This window comes from Myripristis murdjan, chromosome 18 (assembly GCF_902150065.1).
Source record: "Myripristis murdjan chromosome 18, fMyrMur1.1, whole genome shotgun sequence".
In the NCBI taxonomy this organism is placed as follows: domain Eukaryota; kingdom Metazoa; phylum Chordata; class Actinopteri; order Holocentriformes; family Holocentridae; genus Myripristis; species Myripristis murdjan.
This window is the reverse complement of record NC_043997.1, coordinates 15,608,255-15,629,522: the sequence shown is the minus strand read 5'-3', so window position 1 is coordinate 15,629,522 and position 21,268 is coordinate 15,608,255. Positions and strand designations below refer to the sequence as shown.

The 21,268-nt window shown below is 42.5% G+C and overlaps 2 protein-coding genes across 3 annotated transcripts in view; both read left to right on the top strand.

The window, feature by feature from the left end:
- Nucleotides 1–1,326: 1,326 nt before the first annotated feature.
- Nucleotides 1,327–15,555, top strand: hgfac (HGF activator). Of its 2 annotated transcripts, XM_030076963.1 has the most exons (14): nucleotides 1,327–1,549; nucleotides 1,684–1,750; nucleotides 2,249–2,342; nucleotides 4,224–4,297; nucleotides 4,418–4,561; nucleotides 5,648–5,779; nucleotides 6,851–6,961; nucleotides 7,536–7,710; nucleotides 8,655–8,752; nucleotides 10,132–10,396; nucleotides 11,756–11,895; nucleotides 12,231–12,371; nucleotides 13,108–13,250; nucleotides 14,665–15,555. In XM_030076963.1, the coding sequence occupies exons 1-14, from the start codon at nucleotides 1,442–1,444 to the stop codon at nucleotides 14,836–14,838; spliced, it is 1,866 nt and encodes a 621-aa protein (XP_029932823.1). In that variant the 5' UTR covers nucleotides 1,327–1,441; the 3' UTR covers nucleotides 14,839–15,555. The 2 variants fall into 2 exon arrangements, with proteins under 2 accessions (XP_029932823.1, XP_029932824.1); XM_030076964.1 differs by lacking the exons at nucleotides 7,536–7,710; nucleotides 8,655–8,752.
- Nucleotides 15,556–15,980: 425 nt separating this feature from the next.
- Nucleotides 15,981–21,268, top strand: part of dok7a (docking protein 7a) — a 33,016-nt gene continuing 27,728 nt past the window's right edge. Inside the window, exons 1-4 of the mRNA XM_030075737.1 lie at nucleotides 15,981–16,034; nucleotides 16,151–16,196; nucleotides 17,696–17,926; nucleotides 20,456–20,656. Of these exons, the coding sequence (XP_029931597.1) occupies nucleotides 15,981–16,034; nucleotides 16,151–16,196; nucleotides 17,696–17,926; nucleotides 20,456–20,656 (532 nt within the window). The remainder of the gene's footprint in view (nucleotides 16,035–16,150; nucleotides 16,197–17,695; nucleotides 17,927–20,455; nucleotides 20,657–21,268) is intronic.

Genomic DNA, 21,268 nt, shown 5'->3' with positions numbered 1-21,268 from the left:
CCAAGTTAGTCAGAACTGGCAATAATTAACAGTTTTAGTTATCATCGTTGAACAATTTCCTCCTTCCAGACAGACTGAAATCACCTGGGGCAACGTAACGCGAGGAAAAGTGCTCTTTATTTGTCCAGCCCTCTCTTTGTGTTTCCCAGCCCAGCATCTGGAGAGAGATTTTTTCAGCTGCTGAAAATTAGGGGTTAGATTATGGGACCGAGGAGTTTTTCTTGACGCAGCATGTCACTGCTGGAATGCTGACAGCACTGGGTGCATGTCATATACCATACTACAACACACACACACATTCACTATGGGAGAGCCTCCAGTTTATCTGTTTTTTTTGTTTGTTTGTTTTTTTTGGAGGGGATGCAGGAGGAAGGGCAGATGAACACAGGGAGAGACTAGGCAAACGCCACACAGGAGGACAAGGACCATTTTAATCCAGGACATTCGTGTTGTGAGATTACACAGCTGACCACTGAACCAGGTGACCAGCTGGGCTACTCATTAAACAAAACAAAGAAATATTAATTTCAAAAGCAATGCCATAATTTACCTCTCCGTGGAAGTGGCTGTCACATTGTTCATTATATTATTTTTCCACCAAGGAAACTACTGGTTAGGTTAATTTACTTGTGCACCACAGAGTAACTTGTCATGACAGCGGAGCTCTGTGTGAGTTTGGAGAACGAGCCTAATTGTAATTGGATACCGGCGCCTTGTATTTTGATTGGTTAACAAACTGTCACGGTTTGAACTGTTAATGCGGCGGAATATTCTGGATTGACGTTTAGGGTTTACAAAAAGACACCGCAAGACATTTTACTCCTTTAAGCTACACAAATTTTGGACTAAGACTTTTTCGTAGATGAAAAGGACTGACTCCAAGGCTCGCTGGACTTTTTTTGTCATGAACTTTTGGAAAGTGGCACCGTAAATGGTAACTTCAAAAAGAAAGCTAGTGAAAACATGCAGTATTTTTGCTAAACATGGCACATGGTAGTTAATTTTTTTCTCTTACTTTTGGCGTGTCTCCCCCATATAATAAGATGTAGCCTATACTAAGGCTTTTATAAAAATTGACCAGTCCAGTAACGTTACTTGTACCGGGAACAGTAACGCGTTACACGGAGGGCTCCTGCTCCATCACCTCCCCCTCTCCTCCGAAAAAGTTTGCTCTCCTCTCTCGGTGAGTTGCTTGTTAAAGTCGTGGGCGTCCGCAGAGCCTGTGGACGGACAGCAGACGGGATATAGGATGTCTTAGGGTAGACACGTCTAATGACGCAACGGGTTTACTCAATACAGCGTGAATTTGTGAGGGACAGGATAATACTTGCAGGGTTTCCCACGTTTCCTATGACCAAAAGCAGGCTGAGGACTCTGAAGCTCCCAGATATAACGTGACAGCCAGAGAGAGAGAGAGAGAGACCCTCTCCGAGTTCAGGAAATGAGCGCTTATGAGTTTTGTCATGATAGCAGGGGCCACTCAAGGCAGAAGTTGAGGATGGCATACTTCCTTTTACTTTTTCTCCCTTGTGTCTTCAGTGCACGGACGGTAAGTTTTTAATCATCCCGTTGCGATCACCCATCTTTGCAAATCTTGGACTGGGATATCCCATTTGGGTGCGCCAGTGTGTGCTGAACTACTGCCGAGGACACAGTGGACTAACTTTTCCTCCCTGATTTCAGCGGATAACACTGCCTGGATATGAAGCAGTGATCACTAATCAAGATCCACACAGGGACAGTCGCAAAGGTAGGCTATGTAATTCACCTACAAAAAAAAAATAAATCATGTGCAATTAGTAGAAAATTGAGAGTGACACTTAAAGATGCAATCACTCAATCACAGTTGTATTTTTGATGCTGCATCAAACTGAAGCATGCATCAAAGTGCATGTTTTTAATCCCCTTTCAAAGCTGCAATGATTTAGCTGTCTGAAGGAATTGAGATTTATTGTCGCACCCGCCTTGGGCCTCCTTTGCAATAGAACATGATCATGTCCAGGATCTGAGCCACAGACAAATTCAAAGGATTCTTTGTGTGTGAGGTATGGAGGGGGAAAAAAAGACACGCTCCCTTATAACATACCTACCCCCAAACTGTGGAGAAATGTTTTTGAGACAAGTTATTTGTTGCATTGTTTTGAGTCTTGCGCCCAGCTGTGTTGAGTTAAGGTTCAGTGACACACCTGACAGACGGCGAGAAACTCACTTTTTGTTTTTGTTTTTGTCTTTTCTCCTATTTCCCCAGTTCTCACTACCAGCGGCAAAGAATGTAAATTCCCATTTCGTCAGGGTGGAAGGATTCATCATCAGTGCATCACGATCAGCTCCCCGAGACCTTGGTGAGTCGGTCTTGGTTGGCTTCCGACTGTTTTGGATACAGAAACAAACACTTCCTCTGTACACCTGTGTACATAACCACACAAAGTTACCACACTGCATTAGACGAGACAACTCACAAAGAAGGGATGCCTAGTCATGCTGTTGTTTTGCACACACACATACACACACACACACACACAAACCACAAACTTTACAGACCCTTGGCTGGTCTACGTCACTCTCTTACAGGATTTATTGTGTCACCGCCTGTGATCTGACCTGACAAATCAAACCATTACCTCAAATTAACATATAGCATAACAGATGTCATTTCCTATTTGATGTTACAATAATAGCTGTGCTCCATTCAACATATGCTGATTCAGCACGTAACATGGGTGGGTAGTTTCACCTAATTACATTAATTACAGCTCTCAGGGGCTGGGGATTCATTCTACAGTGTAATCAAGAAACATAATGCAATTTTTAACAAGCTAATGACATAATTGACTTTCGCAAATTGCCCATTGCTAAACTGCTCGTGTGCCTTTTTGTTGATTTGGTTTTCACAACCAGAATGTTACGTTACAGTGCGATCACGGCTGACAGTTTTTAATTTATTTTCAGGGCCACATGACTTTGAGTGTTATCCCTGTTTTCTTATATAAACTTAAGGATTAATAGTTTAGTTTCTTGCCTATTACTTTAAATTGTAGCACAGAAACATCATCTTGTTATTATTGGATTCCTGTTGTGGAAAACAAACAACATAACCGCTAAATGGTTTTTGAGGTCGCAGAGGCAACTGACACTCATCGTTCTGGCGGGGTGTGACCCGGCTGTAAAAAAAATAAAAATAATAATAATAAAAAAAAAAAGAGTGGGTGTCAGCAAGTTGGAGCAATACGGCTGTAATTATATGTGGCCCAAGATCCATCTTCCTCCTACACAGTTAATCCAGAAAGTTGCTGCAACACACCAACAACAGATATGAGTTGAGTTTGTGTGTGTGTGTGTGTGTGTGTGTGTGTGTGTGTGCACGTGTGCATGTGTGCGCGCATGACCTAATTGACAGATCACTATCTCAGGTAATGATTCCATCACGCTGATCAAATGAGTGGCGCAGACGTATTATGATGTCAAGTGAATCAACAGATGACAGAGAAAATTAATCATCGCTATCTGGAGATGATGAATGAGAGTTTCTTTTTTTCTTAAAGGAACAGTTCATTCAAAATACAAAAAAAAAAAAAAAAAAAAGATATTTACCTACTTAGCCCTAGTTCAGTGTATCCATTCAGATGTTTTCAGTGTGATTAGTTGATCTTTCCCGTCTCCCCTAATACAAGGCGGCTGGTTTAGTTTTGTTTTGTGGAGCTCAGACCATCAAAAGTTCACATGTGAGACACGCAGCAGCGACAGCTCTTTTTGAAAACAATGACACGGACACCTGTCACAATGCGCAGCCCTCGAGGGCAAAACGTTTCATCAGGAACCATTTCCAGCTAAAGAACATTGGCAGACTGTAGATATTAAGTCACCCTGATTTCGTAATGCTCGAGGACAGGTACGCACAGTTTACTGGTGTTCTTCAGCAGGAAATAGTTCCCAGGAAACCTCTGGGAGACGGGGAAGATGACAGCTGACTGGAAATATTGCCACATCACACAGAAACTATGTGGATATATAGACCATACAAGAGATAAGTGGGATCATATCTTTTTATTTTGGGTGCACTCTATCTTTAACATCAAACTGGCAGAACTCACAATCAGCTTGCCGTTACTTGCAGGTTCATAGGATTTCACGGTTAAGTGAGCCTGTAGTTTGTCATCAAGGTGTCTGGCTAGTGACTGTAGTCTATGGTTTGAGTGTATAAGTGACTGTCTGCGCTGTCATAGGTGCTCTCTCACGCATAATTTTGATCGTGACCTGCAGTGGGACTACTGTGCGCCTGAGATAACTCAACCAGATGGTAAGTTCACAAAACAACATTATCCAAATATGTTATCAGGACAGTATACAATTAGCAAGTTTATCCTTATGAATATTTTGCCTTTAATACCTGAAGTGTTTGTGTGTTGATGTGTTTCAGTTTTTGTCCACACGTCCAGAAGAATCACTGATCCGTGTCAGGTGAACCCATGCCAAAACGGTGGCATCTGCACGCTGGTCCCACACAGACGGTCGTTTGAGTGCACGTGTCCCGCGAGCTTCACCGGGAGGCTGTGTCAGGAGAGTAGGTTGCCTTCACGATTTAGTAGTTAAAGGTTTATCCTGTGTCCTTTTTTTTTAAGTTTGTGCCAATCCTCTAGCTTTTATATTACTTCTGGTGAAGTCCTGATTTTAGGGCTCAATTTCCTACCTTCAGAGGAGGCCATCTGCTATTTCATTTTTTGCGCATCATGAAAAACAGCTTCCACAGATTTGGAAACTGCTCAGGCGAGACAACCCATCACAGTAAATATGAAGCTTTAGTTTAGTTTTGTCAGTGTTTGGATTACTTTATGCTCTACTTACTGACAGTCACTTGACACCCACAAGAGGAAGTAGAAATCATCCCTCAAAACACGTCGCCTCCCAAATGTGCATGTCACGTCAATGTCCTCGCATTTGAGCTTCTTTGTTAGCAAGGAAGCAGTTTAAAAAATCATTGTTAAAAAAAAATAATAATTACATCATGCATTTTAAACTGAGAAGTGAAATGCAAAACAGATGCAGACAGAAATAAATAGTTTGTAACTCTAATTGACTCGGTGCTTTCTGTAATCAGGCTTCAGGTTTAGAGAAAACAAAGTAAGTATGTAATACTTCATTTATACAGCACTTGTCAAAACCAGAGTTACAAAGTACTTTATAATAAACCAGACATCACATATTGCAAATGAGAATAAAAACAAGCGAAACAGCAACAGAAATAGCAATGATATTAAAAGCAGGGATAAAAATACAGATAGACAAAAACAAATGAGACGTGGGATGAACACGAGCAAAACAAAAACATCAGCTAAAAGCTTTGGAGTAGAAATGCGTTTTCACATATGATTTAAAATGAAAGCAAATGAACATTAATTTGTGAGTCATCTGCAAAGAGGTTTCACTCTGCATTCAAAGAAAATGCTGTTGTTGGGTGGTTGGTTGGTTGCTAAAACAAACAACAACAACAATGAAAACTAACGTGGAAAATACCTCGCCAAGCATCTCGCTCCTCAACACCACAAAGCACAAGCCTCTAGTTGCTCTGCAATTCTCCTCTGACCTCTTCCTCCCCTCCTCTTCTCACATTTCAACCAATTGCCTTTTATGCGTTGTGTTGTCTTTGCAGAAAAGTGCTATGAAACCATACACCTGCGTTATTATGACACAGGAGAGTCTTGGGGAAGGATTCATCGCCGTAATGTGGAACAGTGCACATGTGTGGCAGGGGAAATCAAGTGTGAGAGAGTCCGCTACACAAGTAAGACATGCCCTCATCTATTGTAGCTCTGTTCCCTCAGCGTCGTTTTTTCCCCCTCTTCTTTTTTCCTCTCTTTTGTTGGCATGAGAATGAAACTTGATAAGATGTTGTCTTTACAATAACTTAAACACCGTGTGCAAGTGAAGTAACTCTGCCTCCGACTCCTTTTGATCTCAGTGAGCTTTATTCTGATTATTGACAATAAGCTAAAATTTCAATGTGGGCACCATGCATCTTTTATGATAGAAAAACTTTTCTTCACACCTCACAGAATACTGGTGTCAAGTCTCCTCCAAACGCTACGAAATAGCTTTTCTTTTTTTTTTTCCAAATGTGATCAGGCTTAGGCAGATCACCTCATCACAGTAAGCAGTAGATTTGAAAGGCAGGCCCTACCCTTTCTTTGATCACCTCTCCATAGTTACAAGTGTAACTTTGCCATGGAAGAGCAGAGAGATTATATGACTCACTGGGACTCAGGAATGGCATTTGGGACACACCCCGTGGGTCCGTAAGGTACTTTCATCTCAATGGGGGGATGTTCATAGGCGTTAATGGATTCCCTGGCATGAAAGGGAAAGGCAGCGAGGTGGTTTCATGCTTCCTGGACCGAAACTGTTTGTTGTTATGGCGTTAAGGCTGCTTATCTTACACTGTAAGATAAGTGCTTACTGACGAAATTCTCCCTATTAGTGAACATGGCTGAATATGCTTTTACTGTATAGTTTCAGGACTTATTTGTATGAGCATTTTGCCCCTTGGATGATATTGGAGCACTTGGGTTTGGAAACAGGGGCCTGAGCTCTCTAGCTGCCACAAGTCTGTTTGGTAGATGTTGCAACGGATCTTTAAGCAATACTTTTTGACAACTGTGCTTCATTAAGCGTATACAGCATGCTAAAAAGTTGGGAAGCACTTCAAAGAACTTATTAAATGCTGCAAAACGCTGGGATGGGCTCGTCATGCATCGGTACGTTTGCCAAAAAGCTGGTGTATTCTTATGAAACTGGAGATTATTGCCAGTGGTGTCAAGCTCACGTAGTTTGTTTTGACGTGTCTTGATGTGTCCAGTGTGCCGTATGAACCCCTGTGAGAATGAGGGAACATGCCGGCTGATCATACCCACTGGTGAAGAAGTGTGTAACTGCAGGCCTGGATACAGCGGACCGTACTGCAGCTTTGGTGAGCTGAAAACTAGATGATATCATTCTATTCCCTGTTGTCCACTAGAAATGAGTGATTTTCTCTGGCTTGCTCAATACAGATTGTTATAGTTAAATACCTTTAACCAAAGATCATATACTGGGTTACATAACCATCACCATCAAGCAATGTTTATACGTTAAGTTGAAGACAGCAGATAAGATACACATTTAACTTATGGCTACATATTCTCCATCCTCAAAGCATTAAATCAAAATATTTAAAGGTCCATTGAATGGCATTGTATGTGTGTTTGTGTGTGGGTGTGTGCATGTTCATGCAGGCATGTGTATGTGTGAAAGCAGCTTGATAAATGGCAGCAGGTGAAGACATGAGCAGCCTCTAAACCTGCACTCACACACCTGTTGTAACTGGTGTCTTTTACGTCTGCAGAAATGTTTTTAAAGACTTGTTCATACTGATTCGAACATAAAAGAAAGGGCACAGTTCATATGTGTGTGTGTGTGTGTGTGTGTGTGTGTGTGTGTGTGTGTGTGTGTGCATGTGTTTGCGTGCAACCGTGCATGTGTGTATGCACATGTGTGTGGTGCAGAGCCAGAGACAGAGTGCTATAACAACAGGGGCACAGACTACCGCGGCGTGGTGGGCAGCACGGTGTCTGGTGCCCGCTGCCTGCCGTGGAACTCGGACCTGCTGCATGACGAGCTCCATGTGGGCACGGTGGCTGCCGCCTCCCTCAGGGGCCTGGGGGAGCATGCCTACTGCAGGTGTGTGTGTGTGTGTGTGTGTGTGTGTGTGTGTGTGTGTATGTGGACATCCTAATAACCAGCTGCAAGCATAGCTTTCTGGTAGCATCATGAGGAATGAGAACTAGTTGCAACTGTTTTAGTGATAAGAATGATCTAATATCATTGCATGGCAAGTCCCTTCTGAGGGAATTTGAAAATGGCAACATTTTAAAATGTTTGCTTGGCAGCCTGACAACCAAAACACATAACACAGTGATGGTTGCTACCTTCTGGCTTTATTTTAAAGCTTGAACTCCCTTTAATTTTCAGTCAAAATCTACTTAAAAGCTGCAATATGCAACTTTCCACCATGAGTAATCAAGCCAACATCAGTAAAGCCACCAAATCTCCAATAATTAAGAAAAAACAACAACCCTGATATTCACCATATATTTGAATGGGTTGTGTCTGCCATATTAAGCATGACTATTCTATTGCTGCTTTTTGTTGTTGCTAGGACTTTCCTGGGCTGGGGGTGCTAGCCTTAAGTTTGGTAGCTACAAACTCTTCAATCAAACCTCTATAATATGCTGACAGCAAATGGTACACAGCCAAAATGCTCCAAACATAATATATATGCACACACAGGTGGACAGACTGACACATCTCACATGTAACTACCTCTGTTTATATTTATTTTAATGTGAGAAAGTTGCATCTTGCAGCTTCAGCGTGGCTGAGCATGTATTTCTTAATCACAACATTATATTGGCGCAATCAAAAAATTTTATGAAAATTTATTTGTGGCTTGGCCACAAAACCAACCCTCACATCATTTGGACCATTTCCATTCCAGTATTACACAATGAAATGGGATGAGCCCCTGTAATCCACTCAGGAAAGTCTAGTGAGTAATGTATGGTGCTAAAAAAACACTGATGCCACACCCACACACAACATCCACCGTGTTTCTGTGTGTGCAGAAACCCGGACGGGGACAAGATGCCATGGTGCTACACGCTAAATCACGGCGCCATCTCCTGGGAGCACTGTGATGTTCCGTCCTGTGTGGTCTCTGTGTGTGAGTAGGGGGGCGCAGGACTCAAATTTTTTTTGCTTTCCCACTATAGGTTTTACTGTCAGTTTTATGATTTGATAAGAAAACACGTTTCTCGTCATGTTTCTGAGGTCAAAGCCAGTATCCAAGGGTGATAAATTACTTAAAAGCATCTGTTACTTATTCATAATTTAGTCGCTATCATCACAGGAAAGGTATATACATCCTCTTCAGTAGGGGGCCATATGGTGACGGCTGTAAACGAATCTGTCCTGTTTACTTGGCCAGACAGATTGTCAAGACTGCTCTACTTTGCTCTAACCTCTGGCTTCTGTGTGGATGCTTTGCCATGCCTGTGTGACTAACTCTGTTTGAAGCTTTAATTCATTGCCTTGATTGATGATACCTGTAGCTAATTAACACTTTAGTTAATTTGTGCCCAATGAGCCTGTTGCAAATTATAGAGCACAAAAAGCCAGAACAGGTGAAGGTTATATTTACTTCTGTAGCTCATCAAAGACAGCATACATCTGGCTGTCTTCATTTTGGCTTTCCGACTAAAATTTTCACCTCGTCATCATGTGGCACCAGAAGTAGACAGTTTGTCGATGCCACCAGCAGCTGAATATCATTTAATCTCTTCATTTGAACTTAAGGCATGATTCTCGGCCTTTATGGAATGACACAAGCTGCAACACTCGTCATCAGATAAAATTATTCAAAACTCTCAAAACCTAATTAAAAGCTTTAACTTTTAATTAGAAATCCAGCGCTGGTGATAAAGATGAGAATGGAGAGAATACAGTAATTATCTCCCAAGCTGCGCTGAGTCGCATGAAAAAGTTGAACAGAAATAAGTTGACTGGTTCAGTAGCAGAGCTGCTGCTTACGGACGTGGGCTAGATGAGGTAAGGGAAATTAGGAATGACTCATACTGAATCAACATGTCATGTCAAGTGGAGCCAAATGTTTATGTGGTGAGTGGGGCCATTTGGCACAGTTGTCCTACTGTCATGATGCCATGGGTATGCACAGAATCCACAGGCTTTCCTCGTCTGCTGAGTCCTCACGGCAGGGAAAACAACATATGATTTGTTGCAAGAGGATGCTTGGCTTGCAGTGATTTGCAACCCTGTGTCCTACTGCTTCAGTCCCATAGAGTAGCTGTTTTTGCTTCTTACGGGGGAAAATCAGCTAACTGTGCAACTGAACATGATAAGAAGCAGGAGTGCACATCAGCCAGATATTTTAGCGTATTGTGGTTTAGTTCATTTGTCATTTAGCACCAGCAGTGGTTGTAGGTCTAAGAGAAGTTTATAGAATATCACAAGAATATATTAGTAGTTTCATGTCCATAGTGTCACTAAGTTTGAAGTAATAATGCACCTTGTTTCCTTACACAGTTTCTTCTCGCAGAATAACCCCTTTTAATGTCCGTCCCGGCATTAAACAAACTTCCTCCACCAAGCCGGCCAAGAGGGCTGTGTGTGGGAAGAGGCATAAGAAAAGGTTGTCGATAGCCAGGGGCCGAATCATGGGCGGCAACACGGCTCTGCCAGGTACTCACCCCTGGATGGCAGCCATTTACATCGGAAAGACTGACTTCTGTGCCGGCACCCTGATCTCGTCTTGCTGGGTCGTCTCTGCCGCACACTGCTTCTTCCGTAGGTATGTCATGGATCTGCCTCAGAAAAAAAAAAAGGATATTAATGTTTCCACTGCTGTGCTGCTGCAATGCAAACAATTTTGTATGGCCTAAACTGAATTTGTCGCTGATTCCATAGCGTTTATAATGCAGTTTGCCTTGTTAACAAAGGCTGTCAGGAGCTTTGTGAGTAAAACACATTGTGTGGGACAAGGCATTTCATAAAGTTGAAAGCAAAATTTAAAATAAAAAATGTCACCTTTCATCGAACAGAAGATTCACCTTTATGAGCAGAGCATTATTTTCTCACATGCCCAGACTGCTGCAACTCAACTGGCATGTGATTTAAAGACTCTGACCCCTCTCAGCATCACAGTTTTATGGACACACTATATTTAGACAAGCATCCAGTTCGAGGAAAACCTAAAACATCTGATGGACGGGCAGGCAAATGCATACGTTTCCTCCAGAGGTCAAAAAACAGATACAGATACGTGCTGTCGTTGTGGAAGTCTTAACAGTTTCCAGTCAGGCATTTGAAGCATTACGACTCAAGTGAGTAGCATTGAAAGGAGAAGCACAACAGAACGAAGGACTTGTGCAACAAAGAGCCACTTTATCAAGATGACAGCAGCCGCTTCAGAGGATCGCTGTTTGAAAATGTTGAGGATATGTTGAGCTTGGAGGACTTCATTTTAGAGTGTGCACATCGCGGAGCTGTGATTTATGGGACTGAAGATGGCTTGGTGAAATTAAATAACATTTTATATAGTGCTAAGTATGGGCAAGGAGGGCTGAACGATTAAAAAATCATATTGTGATTGATTTTACAGCCGTTGCGATTGTGATGTGATTCACAATGTTAGTGGGAATGGTAATTTTTGCATTTGAATTCTCATTTTGACAGAAATTGCAATAACAATGATGATGTGATGATTTTTGCTGGGGTCTATACCAAACAAAATTTTTGTCTTACATCTGGAAAATACAATTTGTTGACAAGGGGTATCTCTGTAGCACCATAATAATTCACTTATAATGCTATTTTACCTATTTTGCTATTTTACCTTTATCAAAAAGCTGTAGCTCTTGCAATTTGTATAAACAGAGCATAAAATACACCTGGTTAGACTAATAAAATATACAGCATATTACATGATATAACAGCTGACAAACTGACAATTTCATTAAAAAGATGAAGTGCATAAACGATACACAGAGCATTGATACATTACTGTGAAAAATAATGTTACGATTGTGTGCCATATGGATTTTTTTGTGCACAATTAAAATTTCAGATGAATAAAACCATATGGGAAAAATGTAAAGGACCTTTAGTTCTTTAGTTAGGGTGTGTAAATATATCAAACTTTTTCTTCCAGCCCGCTGAAATCTCAGATTCGCGTGGTGTTCGGACAGCAGAATTTCAACGTCACCGGCCCCAACACCAGGACGTTCGGAGTGGAGGAGTACATCTTCCCCAAGCAGTTCTCAGTGTTTAATCCAACACTGCATGACATTGGTAACAATCAAATTCTGACACACACACACACACACACACACACACACACTCACAGTGACTCACATAAACTTGCATACCCCCTCTCATACAGAGACACTCAAACCCACGCAAGACCCCAGTCTGCGTGCACAGCTGTGCGTCACTGAACAGCTGTGTCCATGTGCTCCCCCACATTAACACACACTCACACACACACACACACACACACACACACACACACACACAGTTGGGTGTAGCAGTATCTTATGAGCCATGGAGTCACAAGTCTAGCAGTTGCTTTATTGTCTCAACAACATTTTTCAGAGTTTTGTTTCCTTCTCATTTGTGTTTTATAGTTTTGGTCAAACTGAAGAAGGAGAACGGACGCTGCGTGAGGAGAACGCCGTTCATACGGCCCATCTGCCTCCCAGATAAAGACACGACGTTCCCTGATGACTATTGCTGCACTATCAGCGGCTGGGGACACATGCACGAGAGTAAGCGATGGGGGAATAATCATCACATCTCTGCGCTGTTTCAGTGTCATTATGGTGACAATTACATTCATAGATTCTTACAGTTTACAGATAAAGGCATGGCATTGTTTTTAACATAAGAGACGGAGAGAGAGAGAGAGAGAGAGAGAGAGAGAAAGAGAGAGGGAGAGAGAGAGAGACAGGGCCTGTTTCATTTTGAAAAAGCTTTAGTCCTGCAGAGTTAAGTTCAACATGGTTATATGAGCCTACCACTAAGGGTGTAACAATTCATTCATTGCATCAATTACAAATTCTGCCAATTCAACTGAAGTTATCCTCTAAAACAAACAAACAAACAAACAAAAAAACACGTAATGAATCGCTCTGATTTTGGACTGAATCCGTATGAAATGTTTGAAATGGAATAATTCATAATTCACTCAGACTTTGTCAATAATGTCTCTGAATGAATTTTCATGTTTCACAACAACAGTTTCACATTATCGCATGTGTTTATTCACTGGATGTAAAAATTTTGGCTCAAGACGCTGAATCAGATCGTCTACCTGAATTGTGGTTCACAAACTCAAATTAAAATAAATCCTCTCAGAAAAATGATTCAGATATTGATTTGCCAGCCGGTGAATTGAACTGAATCTCTGTTAAGCCGAAGAGTCACACCCCTGCTGTTGTGAAATGTCATTTTGCTGTCTCACATTTGCTTCTTATAATTACACCTTTCCCTTTTGCTTGACAGAGGCGAAGGAGTACTCGAACCTGCGGGAGGGCGGAGTGAGGCTGGTTCCCCATCAGATTTGCACAAAACCAGAGGTCTATGGCAACCACGTCACCTCTGACATGATCTGTGCCGGGATCAACTCCTGTGTGGATGCGTGCCAGGTACCTGATGAATGTCCAGTTTACACGTGAGACAGAGGGCGAATGCCAAGTCGATATGCAGTGCGTCCTTGAGGAGAAGTTTGCTCAGATAGAACAAACCTCTCAAGACAGCGAGCACAGAGCGTCTCGGTTTGTGACGGACTGTGTGCTCAAAGTCACGAGTGATGGAGTGATGCAGGAGGTGGTTTTCCAGCTGATTCATCTGGCTTTATACAAGCCCTGTTTGGGCGTGATGTGTCATTCTCTTGGGGCTTCCCATTCGTTCTTGTCAGACAAATCACCAGCTGATTTATCCTCTGTTGGCAAGTAAACCTCCTGGTTTTAGATTTGGCCTCCATCCTCATGTGATTTTGATTTGGAGCCGTACTTAAGGCATTATATTTTTTGTCAAAGAAGACAAAAATGCATATGCAGAAAGTCGGCGGCCCTGTCTTATTTATATATTTATTTTTTTAATAATTTTAACATGGCCATCTCGACAGTAGTTCCCCTCAGTAGTTGGTTAGTGTGTAACACCAACATCACACAAGGTGATGTTTGCAAAGGAACGTGCAGAATTCTTATGAGTTAATTTCAATCATAACATTAAAATGTGCGCTATGCAAAACTGCAGAGGGTTGATTTAAGTGAGGACCCTTTAGGTTCAATGGACAACAGCACTGGATTAAGCATTTAATTTATCAGTGTGTTAGGATGAGAACCAAGTGGATGCACCCATCAAAATTACGTGTTTATTCCATGTTTTTTGTCAGCTGAGACCACACACCTTCTCTTAAAGCTGCACTGTGTAAAACTGCATTGAGGACCCTTTAGACTCAACTGGCATGAAAAACAATACAAATACAAACATGGAATAAGCAGGAAATTGGGTCTGCATGTGTTTATTCCACATTTTTTCAGTGGTCTTTACTTCAGTCCCCCCTCGATTTTTCTTTTAGATTCTCTGAATTATGTTTGTAACACTTCTGTATTGGATAGATACATAGGAAGTGAAATACTTGTTGTCTTGCTTGCTGAGGTTGTGAAGTGTGGATCTCAGTAAGTTAAGTTGAGTTTTCAGTAACAGAGCAGCACTTCAGGCAGCAGTGAGGATTCCCCCGAGGGGAATTTGGTGAGGGCAGGTTAAAGTGACTAATGAAAGAGGGCAAGACAGTCGGCAGAGATATCTGCAGTGCCAGACTACCCACTCAGCTTCCCTTATAAAATATTTAAGCTCCTTGCCCTCAAATGAAATGTCACAGTTAACTATGTTTAAGTCTTGCAGTGTCAGGACACAGATTTTGAGCCCCAGAAAGCAATTTGAGGTTTGTCATTTATTAGGTTTCAAGTGTGTGACTCAGCTGTTTGTGTCTTTGCTTTCATGTGTATTTATGTTTGTGTATGTTTGTGTGTGTGTGTGTGTGTGCTTCTCCAGGGCGACTCGGGAGGCCCTCTGGCTTGTGCCAAGGGTGATGTCAGCTTCCTGTACGGGATCATCAGCTGGGGAGAGGGCTGCGGCCGCTCTGGGAAACCTGGTGTCTACACTAAAGTGGTGAACTATTTGGACTGGATCCATTCGGTGATCAAACGCAAACCCAAGGCTTCATGAATGGACGCTACCTTGAATATATGGGATATTTTATACACACATGAGATACTTTAGTCTGTTTTTACTGTAATGACTGTGGAAGTAAATAGTTCTGTAAACAGGATATGTAAAAAAAAAAAAAAAAAGTTTTGAATGGATTATGAGACTTTGTGAAACTTTGTAAAAGGTTTGCGATGCGGCAAAGAAGAAGTGATTATATTTCATACCAGCTGGCCAAAAAGTGGAACGGCTTTTGACTTCTTACAAAAACAAACTTTTTTTTACTGTGAAAGATTTTGTGACTGAATAAACTTTTAATGACTTGATAAAATTTTGAGTGTCTTACATAGTCTAGTGAAAATGGGCTGTTGTCAGATAGTTTAAGATGTTATTATTATTATTATTATTATTTGCAATAGCCTCTGGATAAAATGTTCTTTAGCAGTGAGGTGGATTTAAAATAATTCGTTTGTTGGCTCATTAAGGATATGTTTACCTTACACTACAGAATATAGAGATATAATTCAAAATAGACAGAGTAGAATAGAATAGATAGTTTTTGTAGATGACATTCAGTAGAGATTTTCTGAGTAGCCAAAACAGATACAGATATGTTTTTGGACCAAGAGCACAAAGGGTGGAAAATGTATTTGTAATGGCCAAAATATCTTTCTGTGTGTTGTATTTTTAAATGAGTGCTGTACAGTGTTTTGTGATATGTTTCTGCAATTTTTTTGTTTGTATTTCTAGCATTCAGCATATTCTACAATATTCTTTCAAACGATGTATTTTGTTTCACTTTATTTTATACCTGTCTATACACGCTTGGCAACATGCCTCTAAATGTACTGTAAAGTATGAGTGAAATGTGTCTTAATTATATTGGGCTGTTTTAAGTTTTTCCTCCTCTATAGCTTTTATTGTGGTGGCAACTGGTGTGTGTGTGTGTGTGTGTGCGGGTGTGTGGGTGGTGGTGTGTGTAGAGGGTAAGGGGTTGGGGGGCAGTCCCGGGGGCCAGCACGGGAGGCTGGTGGCCGCTAGTAGTGCCATTTTGTGTGCGTCCTGCCCGGGGAGAGTTTGCGCCCCTCAAGCAGAGCAGCTATTTTGAAAGTGACCCCTCATTCAGGCAGCGACTCTGCAGCTGTCAGGAACCATGACTGAAGATGACGGATTCTGTTGTCGTGGAGGGATATGTCAAATTCAGAGATGGAAAAAAGGTGTTTATCATGAGAAACAAAAAATCATGTCTGACGGGCACTGAACAACAACCGCAGCGCACCTTTACTCGTGCTTTAAAAAAGTTTTCTCTCTACTTTTTTTCTGTGTCTTCCAGTGGAAAACTAGGTGGGTCGTGCTTCGCAAGCCGTCGCCGGTAGCAGGTAACACCACGGACGCTCGCCGGTCAATTTTACACATTTCTCTTTGTAACTAATCCCTCAAGCCTCTGTGTAAACTTTTTGCGCAATTGCGTAAACGGACCAGTGCGCACGTAGGCCAGTGCGCCACAGCGGAGGCAGATAGTAGACTAAGTTGAATAGTACAGATGCTATTCTGCATGCCATGAAATGAATATTTTCCAGTTCCACGGAGCCCCCTGCTCCCACAGAGTCTGGTTTCATGTCCTCATTCAGAACTTAGGCCCAGTCCCCATAGCTGACTTGTCCAGGACTGGCACGGTAAGCCTCGCTGTATTTTTAGATGCGTGTGTACTACAAAGCCAGGTCCAAACACAGCAAAGTGGCCTCAAAACATTCCTGATTGTAACACACTGAACAGAAAATCACAGAGTCACGCTTGCTGTGGAGTTTTCAGCATTTGTCTGTAACTTGGGGAAATGGATTCTTGATGAATTAGTTGGTTTTCTTACTTTAAAACACCGTCTCTCACAGATTAGAATCCAAGTTGAGTGAATTCCTTGTTGTGGCACATCTGCAGGGACTGGTTTAAGTTTTTGGACACTGAAGCTTGCCAATGTCTCCGCACACACCAGCTGCTTGTGTCTGGAGGCACCGGGCCTTTCATTCCTGCACTGGGCTCGATGATTATGCAACTGGAGCTGAAAGTGATGGCACATTGAGTTACACGAGCTGCACCGTAAATCTCGGTTTCTTTTGAACGTGCTGTGGTGCAGCTTGATAAGTGACATGCTCCACAGGTTAACTTGCGCCGACGCTCCTCTTCAAACCTTTGATGTCAGTGTTTTCCCAGCTGTCTGTGCTCATGCCTCGCTGAGGTGTACGAGGTGTGTGTGTGTGTGAGGGAGGTGGAGAGAGAGACACACACACAGTGTTGTTTTGTCAGTTGATACCGATTCCCCGAAGGTGCCAAAAGACCAGCAGACACCAAAGTGGCTACTGTGTGGCAGAATGCATCTTAAAAAAAGGTTTTAATGAGTAACCTGGCACATGCGCCTCACATTCCCATGATCATTTTACAAACAGACCAAAGCACATAGTTTGACTTAAAGTACAAAAGTGTAATTTGTGTTTGTATCAGTTTTGGGCATGGTGTAAACTGGGTTTCTCTTAACAATGAGAAAGTGGAATCTGGTGCTTTCAAAAACAGGCCAGAGCGGTTTTCATGTTGAAATGTTTGAGTGATTGCCCACTTGAATTCAAAATCTCTCCAGCTCTGCACTCCCCGCTCCACTTTCATTGTCCAGGCAATGCCGAAGCTGGACTTGTTTCAATAGTTAGAGGGCCGGCACTGAGTGAGCCACTCTCATGTGGCTCTGTCTTCATCTTCCACACACACACACAGTTTTCACTGGTGTTGACTCCTCCGTAAACATGAGAAAGATACTTTCCAGGTGAAGGCCAATGAAAGCTGTGTTTTTCTGCCTTTGTGGTGCACTGTGCCCGTGCCTTCCCTCCTCCAGACTGCCTCGTGCTGCTGGTCTTCAAAGACAAGGCGGACAAAGCCCAGGGCCACAGGGAGAGGGCCAGCGTCACCTTGGAGGACATCTGCGGGCTGGAGGCGGGACAGTGGTACGAGGGCGTGCTCTACACGCTGGCCGTCCTCTGCCTCAACCAGGCCGCCGTGCTGGGCTTCGACACCAAAGAGGCCCTGCTGGCGTGGGACGTCCGCATACGTTACAGCCTCGGAGAAGGTGAGGAGCTTTCACTGTCCTGCTACTGGCTGGTGAGGGTCAAGTATTTTTTCAATGTTATAACCATGTTTGGTACATGGGTCATTTCAGGACCGTGCGTAAGCAACTAAAAAAAATGTCCCAAACTGCAGCTTTCACAAAATAACACAATGTTCTTCAATAAACTCTGATTTAAGTACTTTTCAACAAGTTAATTATCTGGTCAGAGTAGCAAACTTTATCAATCTTTGATTTTTACTGCTCAGAAACAAAGAGAAATTTGTTAAATGCCTTGTAATGTGCCCTCAAGCTGTGAAAAATCAAGTGTTTTCGTTAATTAATCCCAAATTAATCCCAAAATCCCCTTGAATTTTTGGGCCATTTTACATATTTACGTGACCACAGTGCTGTTTTGACTTTGGGAACAAGAGGCAATTAGTTGCTGACTCACTTAGGAAGTTTTTTATTTCTTTATTTTATTGAGGCTACAAGTAATCCTCTGAAATGCTGTTGGCCTTTAGGCATTTGTAATAAAATTAATAGTAAAAACATGCGAGCAGTGTGAGGATTTCTGTCTTCCAGTATCCAAATAGTTTAAAAGGCACACCGGCCACAGCGAACCAAAGCTTATCCATGAGGCATTTTCCATTTTTTTCACCTGAACAAACAAGGCTTTGGCTGGCATGTTTTGTTTTTGTTTTTTAAGACCATTACTGCACTGAATATTGCACTCATTGCCATATTGCGATGTTACTAATATTGTCTAACTCTAACATTGTCATGGCATTAAAAAGAGGCAAATATCTCAAGCTGGACTGAACATCATAGAGTCAAACTCTTATTCAGAGCAGAGTGATGGACACAGTTGTGCTAAAATGCCCTCCATGTATCTGCGTTCTGGTCCGAGCCTCCTTTGGGTGTCGTTCCTCTTTAATAAGCGAGTTTGATGAACTAATAGACACGTTTTGCGCGCTCAGCTGCTGGCTGCCGTCCAGCTGAATTTTCAGGCGGTTACTAATCACATTGTTAAGGGACCTGATGGTGCGGAGTGGGACATGGTGTTACAGACAACAGGTTGCAGTTGTGCCTCTCTGTTCGGCGTGGGTGTGTGCGCGTGCATGTGTGCCTGTGTGTGTGTGTGTGTGAAGCAGAGAGAGAAGTGGAGTGTGTGTGTGTGTGTGGGCGTGCGCATGCTTGCCTGGTCCTAATGGTGATACCACAGCGTGGAGCGTGGCCAGGCCTGCAGAAATGTCACCTGCCAGCCTGTGGGCCGACGGCCACCATGTGCAGCGCTTTTGTTGTGCTCCGTGACACCATATGAATCTTCCTCAAACTGAGTGATGACACGACGCCGCTGGCCGACATTTTCCCATCATCGGCTCCATCAATCTCACCTGGCAGAGTTTATTCGCAGAGGGATCACTCACTGAGATGGTGGAGGCGACGCTACATCGAGGAACTCTGCACTCTCTGAACAAAACTCCCATCAGGGAGACTTGGTTTTAGGGCATGTGTGTGGGCATCGCCACTGACTCACGCAGGACACCGACACACACACACACACACACAAGCACACACAAACCAGTGATGTGTGTACACAACACAGCACAAATACACACTGAGTCCTCACACCACATCCTAATTTGACATGTATCTTCCTGAGTCCTGGCCAACTTTCCTGTTTTGCTGCTTATTAGCAACAATATTGCCTCAGTTACACAGATGTTTATGAGCGGCTCTGATTGATTGCATTGGGCTTTAGATCTGAGCCTGTTACATTCAGAGCGCAGTTCACTGATCTCACTCTTTGTGTGCAGCTGTTTTTTTTTTTTCTACTTTAGTGCTGAATCAAATCAAATCCACACCGGACTAATCATCTTATGATGAAATAATGTTTTCTGTTCCTTTTAAAGCATGACTCTGGCTATTTTCAACTTGAACTCCAGTTTCTTGTCTTTTTCTGTCATACCATCATATTTCATATCATACCAGTCCTTTCAAAATCACAACAGTTGCTTTACTATACAGAGCTACATGTGTCGTGTTTTCCAGCGTGTGTGGCTCTCCGTTGCAGTTTTACAGGGCAAACGGATGATCCAAAATCATCCCCAAATGCAGCCAAGGCACGTACATTTTCAACACATTAATGGCCTGTGGACTGAATGAGTTTGAGCCACGCAGGCAAGACATCCGAGTGTTTGTAGTTTTGCCAAGTGCTTGCTCATGGGGGAGATTTTGGTTCATGGAATGAGCCAAAGTTTGGCTTCTGTTATGATTTGACGCTACACAAATAAAACTGATTTGAACTGAACTGAAGCAGTTGTCAAGATTTTGGTCAGAATCGAGCAGTACGATGGCAAAATACAGCGAAATGGGGTTCAGGTAAAAATGGCTGGAGTTGCTTTTATGTTTTTAAGCCTAAGTTGTTTCTAAAATTAGTGTTTTTTCCTTGCTCACTTTGATTTCCAGTCTTTTTCATGAAGTCATTGATACAAGCTGCTTTTATCAGCCCTTGTTCGGTACTTTTTCAATTTCTTTTTCCCCCCTCAGTTCACAGATTTAATGTTGGAGTCTTACCAGGGACCAAGTTGGAGAGCGGACCTGCAACTCTTCATCTGTGCAACAACTTACTGGCCCTCGCCCGGGACGTCCCCCCTGTTATTATCGGCCACTGGAACCTCCCGGACCTGCGCAGATATGGGCCCGTCCCAAACGGATTTGTGTTTGAGGGGGGAACGCGATGTGGTTACTGTGAGTTTATTACAGTTTCTGTTGTCATTTTTAGCCTTTCAGCTGTCATGTGGCTCCGTTAAATGACATTTAGTGTTTTGGCAGATGGTCCCTCTGATCATAAAGTGTTTGTGAAGCATGAAGGAAACGCAGAAAAAAAAAAAAAAGAAAAGCAAAAATCAAAGGGGCTCTAAAATTAAGAGGCATTGCACATATGGTTGAGTCAAGTCAGCTTTATTAATGTAGCACTTTAACAACACAAACCCAGTGTGTACCAAAGTGCTTTACAAAACAAGGGGAAAGGAAGCTAAGCATGGAAGAACAACAGCGAAATTAACACCTTTGGGAAATAAAAGAAAGTTGAAAAGCGCAAAATAAGAAAGAGAGCATGAATGAGCATGTCAGACACAGCGACTAAAACTGTAATGTTTGATGTGATGCTTTAAGGAGACATCAGATCAGACTCAGTGCAGCGGCAGCAACACCTGTATTGTTTATAACCTCAAAAAATGCAAGGTTACAGACATTGTTTGGCGATCCTAAACAGCTCTACTTGTGGACACTAAACATATGAAGGTGTTTGGGTGCCAGTCTGGACTTGGTGGCATGCAGCAATAGCTGATGGGTCTGGTC

Bases quoted from the DNA above. Each gene is read 5' to 3' on its own strand.
- hgfac (XM_030076963.1), top strand. From the start codon at position 1,442: ATGAGCGCTTATGAGTTTTGTCATGATAGCAGGGGCCACTCAAGGCAG. The intron at 4,562-5,647 runs GTAGGTTGCCTT...TTGTCTTTGCAG, and splicing joins CGGGAGGCTGTGTCAGGAGA to AAAAGTGCTATGAAACCATA. The intron at 6,962-7,535 runs GTGAGCTGAAAA...TGTGTGGTGCAG, and splicing joins CGGACCGTACTGCAGCTTTG to AGCCAGAGACAGAGTGCTAT.